The 15,813-nt window shown below is 41.7% G+C and overlaps 1 protein-coding gene across 1 annotated transcript; it reads right to left on the bottom strand.

Moving 5' to 3' along the window:
* Positions 1-792: 792 nt before the first annotated feature.
* Positions 793-10,626, bottom strand: TUBAL3 (tubulin alpha like 3). Its single transcript, XM_065919603.1, has 4 exons — positions 10,588-10,626; positions 4,910-5,153; positions 4,058-4,206; positions 793-2,158 (listed from the first exon to the last, which is right to left on the bottom strand). The coding sequence occupies exons 1-4, from the start codon at positions 10,588-10,590 to the stop codon at positions 1,214-1,216; spliced, it is 1,341 nt and encodes a 446-aa protein (XP_065775675.1). The 5' UTR covers positions 10,591-10,626; the 3' UTR covers positions 793-1,213.
* Positions 10,627-15,813: the final 5,187 nt, after the last annotated feature.

Genomic DNA, 15,813 nt, shown 5'->3' with positions numbered 1-15,813 from the left:
TGCTGTCTAGGTTGGTCATAGCTTTTCTTCCACGGAGCAAGTGTCTTTTAATTTCATGACTGCAGTCACCATCTGCGGTGATTTTGGAGCTCAGGAAAATAAAGTCTCTCACTGTTTCCACTGTTTCCCCATCTATTTGCCATGAAGTGATGGGATCGGATGCCATGGTCTTAGTTTTCTGAATGTTGAGTTTTAAGCCAACTTTTTCGCTCTCCTCTTTCACTTTCAAGAGGCTCTTTAGTTGTTCTTCACTTTCTACCATAAGGGTGGTGTCATCTGCATATCTGAGATTCATATCATAATGATATGATATTGATATCATATTGATATTTCATTCAATCATATTCAATTTATATCATATTGACATTTCTCCCAGCAATCTTGATTACAGTTGGTGCTTCATGCAGGCCAGTATTTTGCATGATACAGTCTGCATATAAGTTAAATAAGCAGAATGACAACACACAGCCTTGATGTACTCCTTTCCCAATTTGGAACCAGCCTAATAAAAGTTCAAATTACTATCTATGATATTCACATGAAAAACTATATTTTATGAGTGAGTATTTTCAACACAGTGGGAAACTTCACAGTGTACCTTCACTCTCTCTGTATTCTGGGTTAAAGTAAGTGAATTCCAAAGAGGCTAAACGCAATAGGTGACACCTGAACTGGGTTTGAAGTTGGAATTATACCCCACAGTCATAGAAGGAAAGAAAAGAGAAAGCAGGGAGAAGAAAGAGTGAGAGAGGAGAGAGAGAGGAGCAGTCAAGAAAGAGAAAAACATGGGAAGGGGCAAGCCGTCTAGCTTGATTGGAGTGTATGAGAACACAGTGAAAAGTGTGTGTTTATAAACATTTCCACCAAACTGCAATCATTGTCCTCTGTGGCAACAACAGTGTGAGCTGAAAACAGGCAAAGTGGTACGTTGTTAGTATTTTATTTGTTTAATTATTTATTTTCCACGACATGTGGGATCTTCCCAGATCAGGGATCAAACCTGTGTCCCCTGCATTGGCTGGCGGATTCTTAACCACTGGACCACCAGGGAAGTTCAGGCTTACTGTTAATGTTGACCCCCATTTGATTGAGCATGGAACTTGGGGTCTTGCTTGACTTAATTTCCTTTTTCTTCTCATCAAGGGAACTCTAGCCTTGAAACATAAAGCGTGACACTTCAACTCAGCATTCATTGTTACCGGTCAGATCTGCATCAGAGACTTCTCCCCATTTCCTCGTAATCCTTCTCCAGGACCGCCAAGTCCTCCCTGGCCTCTGCAAACTCGCCTTCCTCCATGCCCTCCCTGATGTACCAGTGCAGAAATGCTCTCTTAGCGAACATGAGATCAAACTTGTGGCCCAGACGGGCCCAGGCCTCTGCCACCGCCGTGCTGTTGCTCAGCATACAGACTGCCCGCTGGACCTCAGCCAGGTCCCCTCCTGGCACCTCCCGGGGGGGCCGATCATTGATACCCACCTTGAATCCAGTCGGACACCAGTCTACAAACTGAACAGAGTTCCTGGACTTCGTGGCCGCAATCGCCGCGTTCACCTCCTTGGGGACCACATCCCCTCTGTAGAGCAGGCAGCAAGCCACGTACTTCCCCAGGTGAGGGTCACACCTGACTAGCTGGTGGGAGGGCTCAAAGCATGCAGCTGTGATGTCCAACACAGATGGCTCCTTGTGGTGGTTGCTGTCGGCGGACAGGATGGGGGCGAAGCTGGTCACTGGGAAGTGTATCCGCGGATAAGGCACCAGATTGGTCTGGAATTCGATCAGGTCCACGTTCAGGATGCCTTCAAACCGGAGGGAGGCAGTGATGGAAGATGCTGCCTGGCTGATCAGCCTGTTGATGCTGGCATAAGAGGGGCGTTCAAGGTCAAGTTTGCCATGACAGATGTTGTAGATGGCCTCGTTGTCCACCAGGAAGGTACAGTCCACGTACTCTATGGTGGGGTGGGTGGTGAGGATGGAGTTGTAAGGCTCCACTACAGCGGTTGAGATCCTGGGGGCTGGATAGACGGAGAACTCCAATTTAGTCTTGCCACTGTATTCTGTGGAGAGCTGCTCCAACAAGAGAGACGTAAATCCCGACCCAGTGCCTCCTCCAAAGCTTCGGAAGATCAGAAACCCCTGAAGCCCACTGCAGTGTTCCGCCTGGGGAAAGTATTCATAAACGAGAAATGAGAATTCAGCCAAATAAACCCAGAAGCAGTGGTAACTGTGGGACACAACCAGTACCCAAAAATAGAAAGTTCTGGTTTACCGTTGTTATCACCATCACAAACATGTTTACTTTGAAACATACTTGAATGGTTACTTCTGGAGTGGGGGAAATGCTTTAGAGTTTTGCTATTAGCTGGGCATAAACATTCCACTGTCTTTTGCTGCCCTCTATGAATGTACGTGTATGTGAGCTAAAGTATAGGTATATGTGTATACAAATGTATATGTGAACTAAAGTCAAGTGTTTATCAATAATGAAGAAAATGACAAGCAAAATATTAAAGCAATATAGTTCCCCACCACCACTCCTCAGTAGATGAAATATCCATCACTTTTGTACCCAATCTATTTTGCTGGTGTAAAAAAGCACCATATTCTCTAATGATGATGCCAAACACCAAAATATTTACTAAACAGAGGATTCTCCAGACAGGATTTTAAAGAAGAATTTACTGTCAGTAAATGGAGGAACTGATTTCCAAGGAGTATGTGCCTCCTGTTAACTTTACAACTCATGGTCACTATTGGAAAATGACAAGTTTCAGAGGGAAGTCTCTGATAACCAGACAAGTCATGAGTCAGCAGAAGCAAGAGTAGACGGTGGCTAGTCGTTTAAAAGAAGGAAATCCTGCCATTTGCGACAACATGAATGGACCTCAGGGGCAATTAAGCAAAGTGAAATAAGTCAGACAGAGCAAGACAAATATTGAATCATCTCACTGACATGTGAAATCGAAAAAGGCCAAACTCGTAGAAACAGAGAGAACAATAGTAGTTGCCAGAGGGTGGGGGGTGGAGGAAAAAGGGGAGATGCTGGTGCTCAGAGGGTATAAACTTCCAGTTATAAGATTAATAACTTCTGGGGGTTTAATGTACAGCATAGTGACTGTAGTTAACAGCATTGTATAGTATACTTGAAAGCTACTAAGAGACTAGATCTTTTCTTTTTTAAAGATTTTTTTTTAATGTGAACCATTTTAAAGTCTTTATTGAATTTGTTACAATATTACTTCCATTTTATGTCTTGGGTTTTTTTGGCTGAGAGGCATGTGAGATCTTAGCTCCCTGAGGAGGGATCAAACCCCATCCCCTGCACTGGAAGGTGAAGTCCAGTGGTTACACTGGACTGCGAGGGAAGTCCTAGAGAATAGATCTTAAATGCTGTCACCACACAAAAAAAAAAGGTAATTATGTGAGGGATGGATGTCTTAACTATCCTGATGGTGGTGATCATTTGATAATATATATGTATATTTGATAATAGGAATTAAATCATCTTGCTGTACACCTTAAATTTACACAGTGTTTGCCTGGCAGCTCAGATGGTAAAGAATCTGCCTGCAATGTGGGAGACCTGGGTTCAATCCCTGGGTCGGGAAGATCCCCCTGGAGAAGGGAATGGCAACTCACTCCAGTGTTCTTGCCTGGAGAATTCCATGGACAGAAGAGTCTGGTGGGCTACAGTCCATGAGGCTGCAAAGAGTCAGACACAACTGAGCAACTAACACACTCCACTCCATATGTCAATTATATCTCAATAAAGCAAGGGGGAATGAAATAAAACATTTCTTCATGCATGGGGAAAGGAATAAGAAACAAAGGAGTTGACTGGCCCTTGGAGTAAGTGTGAGGCTTCTCCCCTCCGTAGTAAGGAAGGTTAGCAGTTCCAGCATCAGGACCAGCCCAGCTCTGAGCATGCGCATGTGCGGGAGGCTTCAGGGTAGAAATCGGGCGATGGAGGGGAGGGAGAAAGTGCTGGTGCTGGCTAGGCGGGTCCCCAGGGACCCCGGGCACTCTGAATGACCCTGGAAGGAGAAGGGAGCCACTTGCCAGCTTGCGGATCCTCTCCAGCACCAGGTCGAGGATCTCTGGCCCCACAGAGTAGCGACCTCGGGCGTAGTTGTTTGCAGCATCTTCTTTTCCACTGACGAGCTGCTCAGAGTGGAAGAGTGAGCGGTAGCTGCCTGCACGCACCTCGTCTGCAGAGGGGAAGGGAGGTCAGTGCCACCCACTCCATCCCACCCCTAACTCGTGCCCAGCCCCCTTTCTCTCCACCAATATCATAGGAAGAAATGAATTTAAACTGCCCAATTGGCTTTTTTAGTCTAGGAAAAGGTGTAATTATTCCCACATTAATGGAAAGCACGTTTTTCCATCATCCCACCCTTTATTAGTTTATTGGGGCTGCCCTAACAAATGACAACAAACTTGGCTTAAAACAGGGGAGGTTGGACTTCCCTGGTGGTACAGTGGATAAGAATCCTCCCGCCAATGCAGGAGATACAGGTTCGATCCCTGGTCCAGGAGGATTCCACATGTCACAGAGCGACTGAGCCCATGCACCACAGCTAGAGAGTAGCCCCCACTCACCGCAACGAGAGAAAGCCTGAGCACAGCAACAAAGACCCAGCACAGCCAAAAATAAAATAAATTAATTTACAAACAAAACCAAGGGAGGTTTATGGTCTCATAGTTCAGGAAGCCAGAAGTTCAACGTCCAGGCACTGGCGGGGTTGGCTCCTTCTGGAAGTTCTGATGGAGAAACTGCCCCCTGCCTCTCTCCCAGCTCCTGGTGACTGTGGACAGTTCTTGGAGTTCCCAGGCCCACAGCTAGTCATGCCAGTCTCTGTACTTGTTTGTTTGGGTTGTGGACCCAGTTAAGCATACTGGAATGTACATTACCTATGACAGTAGGCTCCAGGTCCATGAAGAGTGCTCTGGGCACATACTTCCCAGCTCTGGTCTCACAAAAGAAGGAATCAAAAGATGCACCCATGGGCTCTGTTTTAGCAGGTGCCAGCGGATCCTGACCGCCATTGGGAACAACACCATCTGGCTGGATTCCATGTTCCAGGCAATAGAGCTCCCAGCAAGCACCCCCAATCTGGACACCGGCCTGGCCAATGTGGATAGACAGGCACTCCCTCTGAAAAGAGCCATAGTAAGAAGTTACAACTGTGTGTGTGCATCCTCCTAACGTGACAACATGAACTACATCACTCAGCATGTCTGCTCATGACTGACAGAAACCAGGCTAGCCTATGCCAGCAAGAGAACTTGATGATAAGGCTAATGAAAGCTGTGTCATGGAAACCAAAAACCAGGATACAGGTAAGCTTCAGGAATAATTGAACTAGACTTCCCTGGCGGTCCAGGGGTTAAGACTCCACACTTCAATTGCAGGGGGTATGGGTTCCATCCCTGGTTAGGGAACTAAGATACTACATGCTGTGTGATGCAGCAAAAAAAAAAAAAGAAAAGGAACAAGTGAATCAAGGACTCTAGTTCAAGAAACATAAATTAAGTACCTATTGTGTGATGAGCTAAGAATGAGTTAAGACATGCTATATATGAATAAAATCAAGCTTACTCACCCAGAAAAAAATTAGTTATTGGAAAGGAATAAAACCAAAATTGATGTACAGCCTGATACATATTAAAATCCACTGCAGTAAATTAAAGATGTTATCATTTCATGTCTTGAGATTTTACTTTTCTTATGTGCTCTAAATAAGGAAGGATGTTCTAAGCTTAAAAGTAGAGCAAATTTCACCAAAGAAACAAGCTAGAGATTTAACAACCCCAAAATACAAAAACTCCGTACCATAATAGGCAAAAATCTTGATGTATATAAAAAGGATTTATGTATAACCCTTCATATGTAAGAGCTATGTAGAAGGCAATTTTATTTACATCATTTTTAAAAATACTTGATATATCTATTAGAAAAATGGGCAAATGACATAAGCGAATGCATTATAAAAGAATCTAAAATGAAAAGATTTAAGCAGAGTGGCATTCACAGTATCATTATTTGCAAGAGTAAAAACCAAGAACCAATATAGTTAACCATTCACTTTTTGGTGGCATTTAAAGGAAAATAATACAATGGCATGTTATGCAAACTTTTACATTTACCACCCCCCACCCAAAAAAATAAAAGCTATATGACATGGGAAATGCTTATGTTAAAATATTGAATGAAAAGCATATGTTATGTAATTTTTATAAAGTATGATGTCAGATACATTTAAAAATGAGCTTACTCAGAAAAATGAAATTATGCTATGTGCAACAACATGGATGGACCTGGAGATGATCATATGAAGTGAAGTAAGTCAGACAGAGAAAGACAAATATCATATGATAGCACTTTATATGTGAAATCTAAAATATGATAAAAATGAACTTATTTATAAAATGGAAACAGATCACAGACATACAAAACAAACTTATAGTTACCAAAGGGAAAGTGGGGAGGGATAAATTAGCAGTTTGGGATTAACATACACACACTACTATATATAAAATAGATAAACAACAAGGTCCTATTGTATGGCACAAGGAACTATATTCAATGTGCTGTGCTTAGACGCTCAGTCATGTCCAACTCTTTGCAACCCCATGCACTATAGCCCACCAGGTTCCTCTGTCCATGGGGATTCTCCTGGCAAGAATACTAGAATGGGTTGCCATGCCCTCATCCAGGGTATCTTCCCAACCCAGCGATCGAACCCAGGTCTCCTGCATTGCAGGCAGATTCTTTACCCTCTGAGCCTGTAATAAATCATAATAGAAAAGAATATGAAAGTGCATATATATATACTTCAATAAAAATAAATAAATGAAGTAAAATAAAAATAAGCATAGGAAAAGTCTTTAAAATGCATTAAAACACTAACTCTAGTTATATCTGGGGAGAATTTCTTTATCCTCTTTAAACTTACCTGTTTTCTTCATTTCCATTGGCCTCCCCCTCCTCTCACACTTTTAAATCACCATTCACTCCTTTTTTTTAAGGCAAACAACTTTTTTTTGTAATTTAAGTATCTACTCATCTTAGAGCCAGGAGAAAAAGTTAAATCCTAAAAATCTAAAAGAACAGCAATTGCTAGCTTTAGTATCATTGTGTTCTGAATGCCAATTGTCATGGAAAAAGTCTATGCAGAAGGGTAAGTAGACTATTTGCTGCAATATCAGGACCCTTCAGGCTGTCTCTCTATCCACTAATAGGCAACCCTGCCCTCGTCTGTCCATCCATGGCTGCACTTTCCGAAGGTCTGAGTTGTTGTTCAGTCCAACTCTTTGTGACTCCATGGCAGCACGCCAGGCTTCCCTGTCCTTCACTATCTCCCAGAATTTGCTCAGATTCATGTCCATTGAGTCAGTGATGCTATCCAACCATCTCGTCCTGTGCCATCCCCTTCTACTCCTGCCTTCAATCTTTGCCAGAGTCGGAGTCTTTTCTAATGAGTCAGCGCATCGCATCAGGTGGCCAAAGTATTGGAGCATCAGCATCAGTCCATCCAATCAATATTCAGGACTGATTTTCTTTAGGATTGACTGGTTTGATCTCTTTGCAGTTCAGGGGACTCTTAAGAGTCTTCTCCAGCACCACAGTTCAAAAGCATCAGTTCTTCGGAACTCGGCCTTCTTTTATGGTCCAACTCTCATATCTGTACATGACTACTGGAAAAACCATAGTTTTGACTCTACACACCTTTGCCAGCAAAGTGATGTCTTTGCTTTTTAATATGCTGTCTGGGTTTGTCATAGCTTTCCTTCCAAGGAGCAAGAATCTTTTAATTTCATGGCTGCTGTCACCATTCAAAGTGACTGAGACTGAACCACAAAAAGACACCAGCTGGAGGTTGGGGGTAGTTTCTCTGGCTGGTCACACCCCCATCATCTGACCTGGACTCTGCTCCTGCTTAGCTGCACAAACTCTGTACTTTGTCTCTCTGAGTCATGTGGCCTAACAGTGCTTTATGAGGAATTCCAGTGCACAAGTCAAGTAGAACTTCCCTCTTGTTGCTTTTCTGTGCCACCATGTCTCTCACGACAAAGGCAGTGAACCTCACTTAGTATCAACCAATTTTTCCAACCTCTTTCTGGCACAGGAAAACCTAAACAGCACATTCCATCAGCAGCCTTCTCACACCCCATCTGCAAGGCACAGCTTTCTCCTCTCCCCTCAGGAAGGACTCAAGATGATCTCAGTACATCAGCTACTATAATCAGATCAAAACTTACCTACATCTCGAGATTCAGGTACAAACTTGAAAGCAGTCGGGGTGAGGTGGAGGTTTGTTGTTTCTACATCATTAAAACCACTTACATATGGACTTCTCTCACAACATCCTCCCCTGACTATTTTCTACCCAATCCACCAGTCCACAGGACACTTGCTCTTAATTATTCACAGTAAAAATAAACACCAACATGGAAAAAAATCGCTGCTCTTCATGGGGGCTATTCCCCTGTGTGATGCACACATAGGAGTGAGACTGAACGTTTTGAACTTAGCAAGAATACTTGGCCCAGGAAGGACAAATCATGCCCACGCTGGTTGCAGAAGCAGCTGAGTTTATCTCATAACTATGTCCCTAGGGACAGAAGGCTATCTCCACCTTATTCTTCTCTTAGCCTCTTTCTCCTTTCCAAACTATGTTAAAATAATCACACTATTTAAAAAAAAAAAAGTTGCCCACAGAATATCAGTAGTGATGTCCCAGCACTAATAAATGCAGCTTTAAAGCTTACTGGAATTACTAGGACAGCACAATTTTCTAATTACTATTTATTTTGAGATAAATATGAATTGTAGATTCATGGATCGCTCACCCATTTTTCCACAATGGAAATATCTTGCAGGGACACCCAGAATATCAAAGCTGATACAGTCAAAACACAGTGGGTTTCCATTGCTGCAAGCACTCCTCGTGTAGAAAGGCATAATTTTTTCAGATCAAAACAATATAAAACAAACATCCTTAAATTTGGCGAGAATATCCAACAGGGAGAGATGATAAAAGATGAAAAAAAGCAGTTTGAATACTTGCTTCCATTGAAGAATTAAAAAATTCTAAGATACTAAAATTTACTGTCACTGGAACATAAGAGATTACGCTGTTGGTAGGAATGTAAATTGGTCCAGCCACTGTGTAAAACTAAATATAGAACTACCACTTAACCCGCAATTCGACTCTTTGTATTCCAAAAAAACAAAAACACTGATTCGAAAAAACACATGCACCTCAGTGTTCATAGCACCACTATTACCAGTAGCCAAAAAATGAAAGCAAACTACATGTCCATTGACAGATGACTGGATAAAGAAGAAGTGGTATGATACAGTGGAATATTACTCAGCTATTAAAAAGAACAAATTTTTGCAATTTACAGTAAACTGGATGTCTGCTGCTGCTGCTAAGTCACTTCAGTCGTGTCCGACTCTGTGTGACCCCATAGACAGCAGCCCACCAGGCTCCCCCATCCCTGGGATTCTCCAGGCAAGAACACTGGAGTGGGTTGCCATATCCTTCTCCAATGCATGAAAGTGAAAAGTGAAAGTGAAGTCGCTCAGTCGTGTCCGACTCAGCGACCCCATGGACTGCAGCCTACCAGTCTCCTCCGTCCATGGGATTTTCCAGGCAAGAGTACTGGAGTGGGGTACCATTGCCTTCTCTGGGATGGACCTGAAGTGTATTATAAAGTCAGACAAGGACAAAGATTGCATGTTATCACTTATATATGGAATCTAAAAAAAATAAGCAAATAAATATAATAATCGAAACAGACTCACAAAGAGAACAAACTACTGATTACCAGTGGGGAGAAGGATGGAGGGAGGTTCAAGACAGGGGTGGAGATTAAGAAGTACAAACTATTATGTACAAAGAACAAGTTGCAAAGATATAGTACACAACACAGGAAATATAGCCAATACGTCATAGTAATTATACATGGAGTATGACCTTTGAAAATAATGAATCACTATACTATATACCTGTAATTTATATAATATTGTAAGCAACTATATGTCAACTAAAAAAAGAGAGAATGAAAGGAAAGTGGATCTTAAAAGGTGGTCTCCAAACAGAATTATTGTAAGTAACTGTATTTATTATTGTCCACAAAGAACTACACTCAAGAGAGAATAAGACAGAGGTCCCCGTACTTCACCCGGCCACGCATCTGTGAGCTTAGTAAGAGCAACCTGAGTCTGAAGTCCCCAGAAACTCTGAAAGCGTAACTAAAAGCAAAACTACTGATTCCTACAGAAAGGTCAGCACACTTGATCTAAAGCAAATGTAAAAACTAAAGAAAGATCTTGCCTCAGTGCTTCCATTGAAGGCAAATCAATGAAGATTTTCCCCAAAGCGGCAGAATTATAGATGAACTGGTGCAATTCAGATCTAACTGGTGCATATCTGATCTAAACACAGATATTGAAAGAAACAAATGTCTCTTTAAATATTTTGTCTCTTGTATGAAGAATTTATGAAGAACTGTTTGTTGGGGAAAAGAAAGATACAGGATGAGTAAAATTTGCTATAACTATAGACAACAGCACTTACCATGCTGATCTGAAGGTGCCCCACTGCCCGTGGTAATGACAGGAGGCGCCCGCCCAGGTAAGCTTTATCACAGGGCAGGAAATGACCCCACCTGAGGGCCGCACACTTAAAGCACCACAGTCTCTTTTCAGTTTTTCACTTTTCTGGGGTCAAAGGAGGTGTGACAGACCTGCCTGAGTCCCCTGGGATAAAATCTGTGCACAACCACTGATGAATTTGCTAAAGTTTTTCCAAATCTGCTTGCAACATATACCTAGGTTGAAAATTTAAAAAATAATCTTTAAAAAAAATAATCCTCCTCTCATATTAAGAATGTATGATAACCAATGAATGTTTCACTTGGTAAGTAGCTTTACAAAAACACTGTTTGATTTTTGTTTCCTCTTTATTCCTTAACTTTACTTTCTATTTCATTACATTTTGTGTATATCTGTTACTGCTTTTTTGAATCCTGTTTTTGAATCTTTAATTGGAAGGTAATTGCTTTACAATGTTGTGTTGGCTTTAGAATGATTGATTTACACATTAATTTATATTAGAATACTAGTTGTTGAATATATGTAATATCAACCTACACAGTGATTGGTGTAATTGCATACAGCTGAAGATTCTGGAAATAATCTAGAAGGAAATCCCCCTAAACAGTATTTGTAAATCTGTGGTTGTAAATCCATGATTAAAGGAATTTGGGTGATATTTAGGTCCAGTTAAGGTAACAGGAACATCTTCTCTGGGAGGGAAATCTAGAGTCTGATTATTACAAGAAAAATAATGAGAAAAAGAGGATTCAGGGAATGTTTGTCATGTACTCAGCACTGTCCTAGGCAGAGTAAGACATTCCATTCGGGACCGGGATTTAGCAACAGAAAGTTGATCTCTTGTGGGATCAAGATGGTTCATCAGACTTTTCACATCTGTGAGTAGCCAGCCCTCATACAAATCCACTCTCCTCAGCTCTATTTCTGCAGTACCTAGTAAAGTTTGTCTTCTGTTCATCACTTCCCTACTGTGTAGCCAGGGCATCTTATAGTAGGAATTCAATAAATACTTGTGAGTAACTGAACAAAATAGTAGGTTACCAAGTGTCTAAAAATAGGAAAGGGAGGCTCTGCCTAAAATGACAGTATTCTCATTACTGATAAGAAACCCCTCCCCACTGAGAATCCCAGTCGACATCCTGGATTACCTGTCACTGTGGGAACTGATGATCACAAACCCCAAAGGACTGTTTCCTTTTACACCATCAAAGAGCTAAGGACAGATTCTAACTTCAGAAAATCTCAACAAAGTACTAGGTTGAAAGGGTGAAATTGTTGTTTCTGTGAGTAAAAAGATCAAATGTCAGCAATTTCTTAGGTACCATTGACATCCCTGCATGTTCTGAAGGCCTGTCTGGATGGAGACCAGCTCCCTAGATGACATTTCTGTACTGCTTTACTCAAACTACTCCAAAGCGGTATAGAGATGATTCTTAACTATCAACTTCTTACTCTCTAACTTCTCACTCTTTCTAAAACTAAAAACTATTTCAACATTTTGTACTAACCTGTAAGGGAAAAGAATCTGAAAAGGAATATAGAAAATATATATGGTGTATATCCCTTTATCTGAATCACTTCTGTCCATTAACATGATATTGAAAATCAACTAAACTTTAATTAAAAAAAAAAAAAAAACTTTCTTCCCTGTGTCATGATTCTGGTGCAAGTTCAGTCGCTCAGTCATGTCTGACTCTTTGCAGCCCCATCAACTGCAGCGTGCCAGGCTTCCCTGTCCTTCATCAATTCCTGGAGTCTGCTCAAACTCATGTCCATTGAGTTGGTGATGGCATCCAACCATCTCATCCTCTGATGTCCCCTTCTCCTCCTGCCTTCATTATTTCCCAGCATCAGGGTCTTTTGAAATGAGTCAGCTCTTCACATCAGGTGGCCAAAGTACTGGAGCTTCAGCTTCCGTATCCATTCTTCCAATGAATAGTCAGGACTGAGTTCCTTTACGATTGACTGGTTGGATCTCCTTGCAGTCCAAGGGACTCTCAAGAGTCTTCAACACCACAGTTCAAAAGCACCAATTCTTCAGTGCTCAACTTTCTTTATAGTTCAACTCTCACATCCATACATGACTATGGGAAAAAGCATAGCTTTGACTAGATGGACCTTTGTTGGCAAAATAATGTTTCTGCTTTTTAATACACTGTCTAGGTTGGTCATAGCTTTTCTTCCAAGGAGCAAGTGAACGTGAAAGTCTCTCCATCGTGTCTAAGTCTTTGTGACTCCATGGACTACACAGGCCATGGAATTCTCCAGGCCAGAATAATGGAGTGGGTAGCCTTTCCCTTCTCCAGGGACTCTTCCCAACCAAGGGATCAAACCCAGGTCTCCCCCATTGCAGACGGATTCTTTACCAGCTAAGACACAGAGAAAGCCCAAGAATACTGGAGTGGGTAGTCTATCCCTTCTCCAGCGGATCTTCCCAACCCAGGAATCAAACCAGTGTCTCTTGCATTGCAGGCAGATTCTTTACAAACTGAGCTATCCAGGAATCCCCCTCCAAGGAGCAATCGCCTTTTAATTTCATGGGTGCAGTCGCCATCTGCAGTGATTTTGGAGTCCAAGAAAATAAAGTCTCTCACTGTTTCCACTGTTTCCCCATCTATTTGCCATGAAGAGATGGGACCAGATGCCATGACCTTAGTTTTCTGAATGTTGAGTTTTAAGCCAACATTTTACTCTCCTCTTTCACTTTCATCAAGAGGCTCTTTAGTTCTTCACTTTCTACCATAAGGGTGGTGTCATCTGCATATCTTGAGGTTTTTTATATTTCTCCGACCAATCTTGATTCCAGCCTGTGCTTCATACAGCCTGGCATTTCGAATGATGTACACTGCATATAAGTTAAATAAGCAGGGTGACAGTATACAGCCTTGACGTACTCCTTTCCCAATTTGGAACCAGTCTATTGTTCCATCTCCAGTTCCAACCATTGATTCTTGACCTGCATACAGGTTTCTCAGGAGGCAGGTCAGGTGCTCTGGTATTCCCATCTCTTGAATAATTTTCCACAGTTTGTTGTGATCCACACAATCGAAGACTTTGGCATAGTCAATAAAGCAGAAGTAGTTGTTTTTCTGGAACTCTCTTGCTTTTTTGATCATCTAATGGATGTTATATAGTTGATCTCTGGTTCCTCTACCTTTTCTAAATCCAGCTTGAACATCTGGGAGTTCATGGTTCACATACTGTTGAAGCCTGGCTTAGAGATATTTTGAGTTAGCGTGTGAGACGAGTGCAATTGTGTGGTAGTTTGAGCATTCTTTGGCATTGCCTTTCTTTGGGATTGGAATGAAAACTGACCTTTTCCAGTCCCATGGCCACTGCCGAGTTTTCTCAGTTTGCTGGCACATTGAGTGCAGCACTTTCACAGCATCATCTTTTAGGATTTGAAACAGCTCAACTGGGATTCCATCACCTCCACTAGCTTTGTTCATAGTGATGCTTCCTAAGGCCCACGTGACTTCGAATTCCAGGATGTCTGGTTCTAGAAGAGTGATCACACCATTTTGATTATCTGGGTCATGAAGATCTTTCTTGTAAAGTTCTTCTGTGTATTCTTGCCACCTCTTCTTAATATCTTCTGCTTCTGTTAGGTCCATACCATTTCTGTCCTTTATTGTGCCCATCTTTGCATGAAATGTTCCCTTGGTATCTCTAATTTTCTTGAAGAGATCTCTAGTCTTTCCATTCTATTGTTTTACTCTATTTCTTTGCATTGATCACAGAGGAAGGCTTTCTTATCTTTCCCTGCTATTCTTTGGAACTTTGCATTCAAATGGGTATATCTTTCTTTTTCTCCTTTGCCTTTCACCCTCTTAGGGTATCCAGTAAGCATGAGAATATAAACGACAGAAGATGGATTAACAGGAGAAAAGCAAACAGACTTTGACATGTACAGAGGAGCCTCCATAAGAAAACAAAGATGCAAAAAGGCAGCAAAACCTTAGTGCTTATGCATGAGGTGGGACAATGAAAGGGAATTATGGAAAAGTAGCTAAAATACACGGGGTCACCAAAGGAAGATAGGAGCTACTTAAACAAGGTTTGTTTGCACACAGTTCTCTGTCTCTTGGCTCTGCTCATCTCTGGTGACAAGTATGCGTCCCTGATGCCAGGAGGGCTCCTCTCACAAGGGAAGTTTATCTCCCACTTTTAGGAAGAAAGGGGAGGTCAGAAGGTGCTTCTGGTACCTGTTGTTCTTCAGCTCAAAATAATCCTGCTGCCAAAGCGGCATATATAGGGCAGCACATTCTGCCACCCTTTAATGTGTATATAATTTTATTTCTTGGGATAGATTCCCTTTCTGGTGTGAAAGAAGAAGCTATTTTTAAAGGCTTTGAACACCTACAAAACGGTATTTTGAACCAAAGAATGTACTATGTAACAGTTGCTAAATTGTCTTTTTCATTTAAGATCCTTTAGGTGATGTGGTTCTTTCTTATAATTAGAGGATGAAGCGCTTTCACTCTCTTTTGCTAAGGAGATGCTGTCCCCTCTGCACCGGGAGGCAGGTCTCAGAATCAGATTTACTATTTCCTAGAGACAACCTGAGAACTCATCTTCAGTACCTTTGGCAACCGGGGATTTATTGAACATGAATAATTCATTTTAGGTCATGACTTTCAACCTCTCTTCTCCCCAAAGGTTAAGAAAGATCTAAAAGTTGAACAGTTCCATGAAGACTACAAGACCTTCTAGAACTAACACCAAAAATAGATGTCCTTTTCATTATAGGGGACTGGAATGCAAAAGTAGGTAGTCAAGAAATACCTGGAGTAACAGGCAAATTTGGCCTTGGAATACGGAATGAAGTAGGGCAAAGGCTAATAGAGTTTTGCCAAGAGAATGCACTGGTCATAACAAACACCCTCTTCCAACAACACAAGAGAAGACTCTATACATGGACATCACCAGATGGTCAATACCGAAATCAGATTAATTATATTCTTTGCAGCCAAAGATGGAAAAGCTCTATACAGTCAGCAAAAACAAGACTGGGAGCTGACTGTGGCTCAGATCACGAACTCCTTATTTCCAAATTCTGTCTTAAATTGAAGAAAGTAGGAAAAACCACTAGACCATTCAGGTCTGACCTAAATCAAGTCCCTTATGACTATACAGTAGAGTGACAAATAGATTCAAGGTATTAGATCTGATAGAGTGCCTGAAGAAC

The sequence above is a fragment of the Muntiacus reevesi genome, chromosome 2 (assembly GCF_963930625.1).
Source record: "Muntiacus reevesi chromosome 2, mMunRee1.1, whole genome shotgun sequence".
NCBI lineage: Eukaryota > Metazoa > Chordata > Mammalia > Artiodactyla > Cervidae > Muntiacus > Muntiacus reevesi.
Note: the sequence above shows the minus strand (reverse complement) of the source record. Positions and strands in the feature narration are given on the sequence as shown.

What these genes read in the sequence shown, in the direction of transcription:
- TUBAL3 (XM_065919603.1), bottom strand. An exon ending in CCTGGAGCCTACTGTCATAG is followed by an intron (nt 4,207 to 4,909) that starts GTAATGTACATT and finishes TCCCCTCTGCAG; the next exon opens with ACGAGGTGCGTGCAGGCAGC. An exon ending in TGGAGAGGATCCGCAAGCTG is followed by an intron (nt 2,159 to 4,057) that starts GCAAGTGGCTCC and finishes TACTTTCCCCAG; the next exon opens with GCGGAACACTGCAGTGGGCT.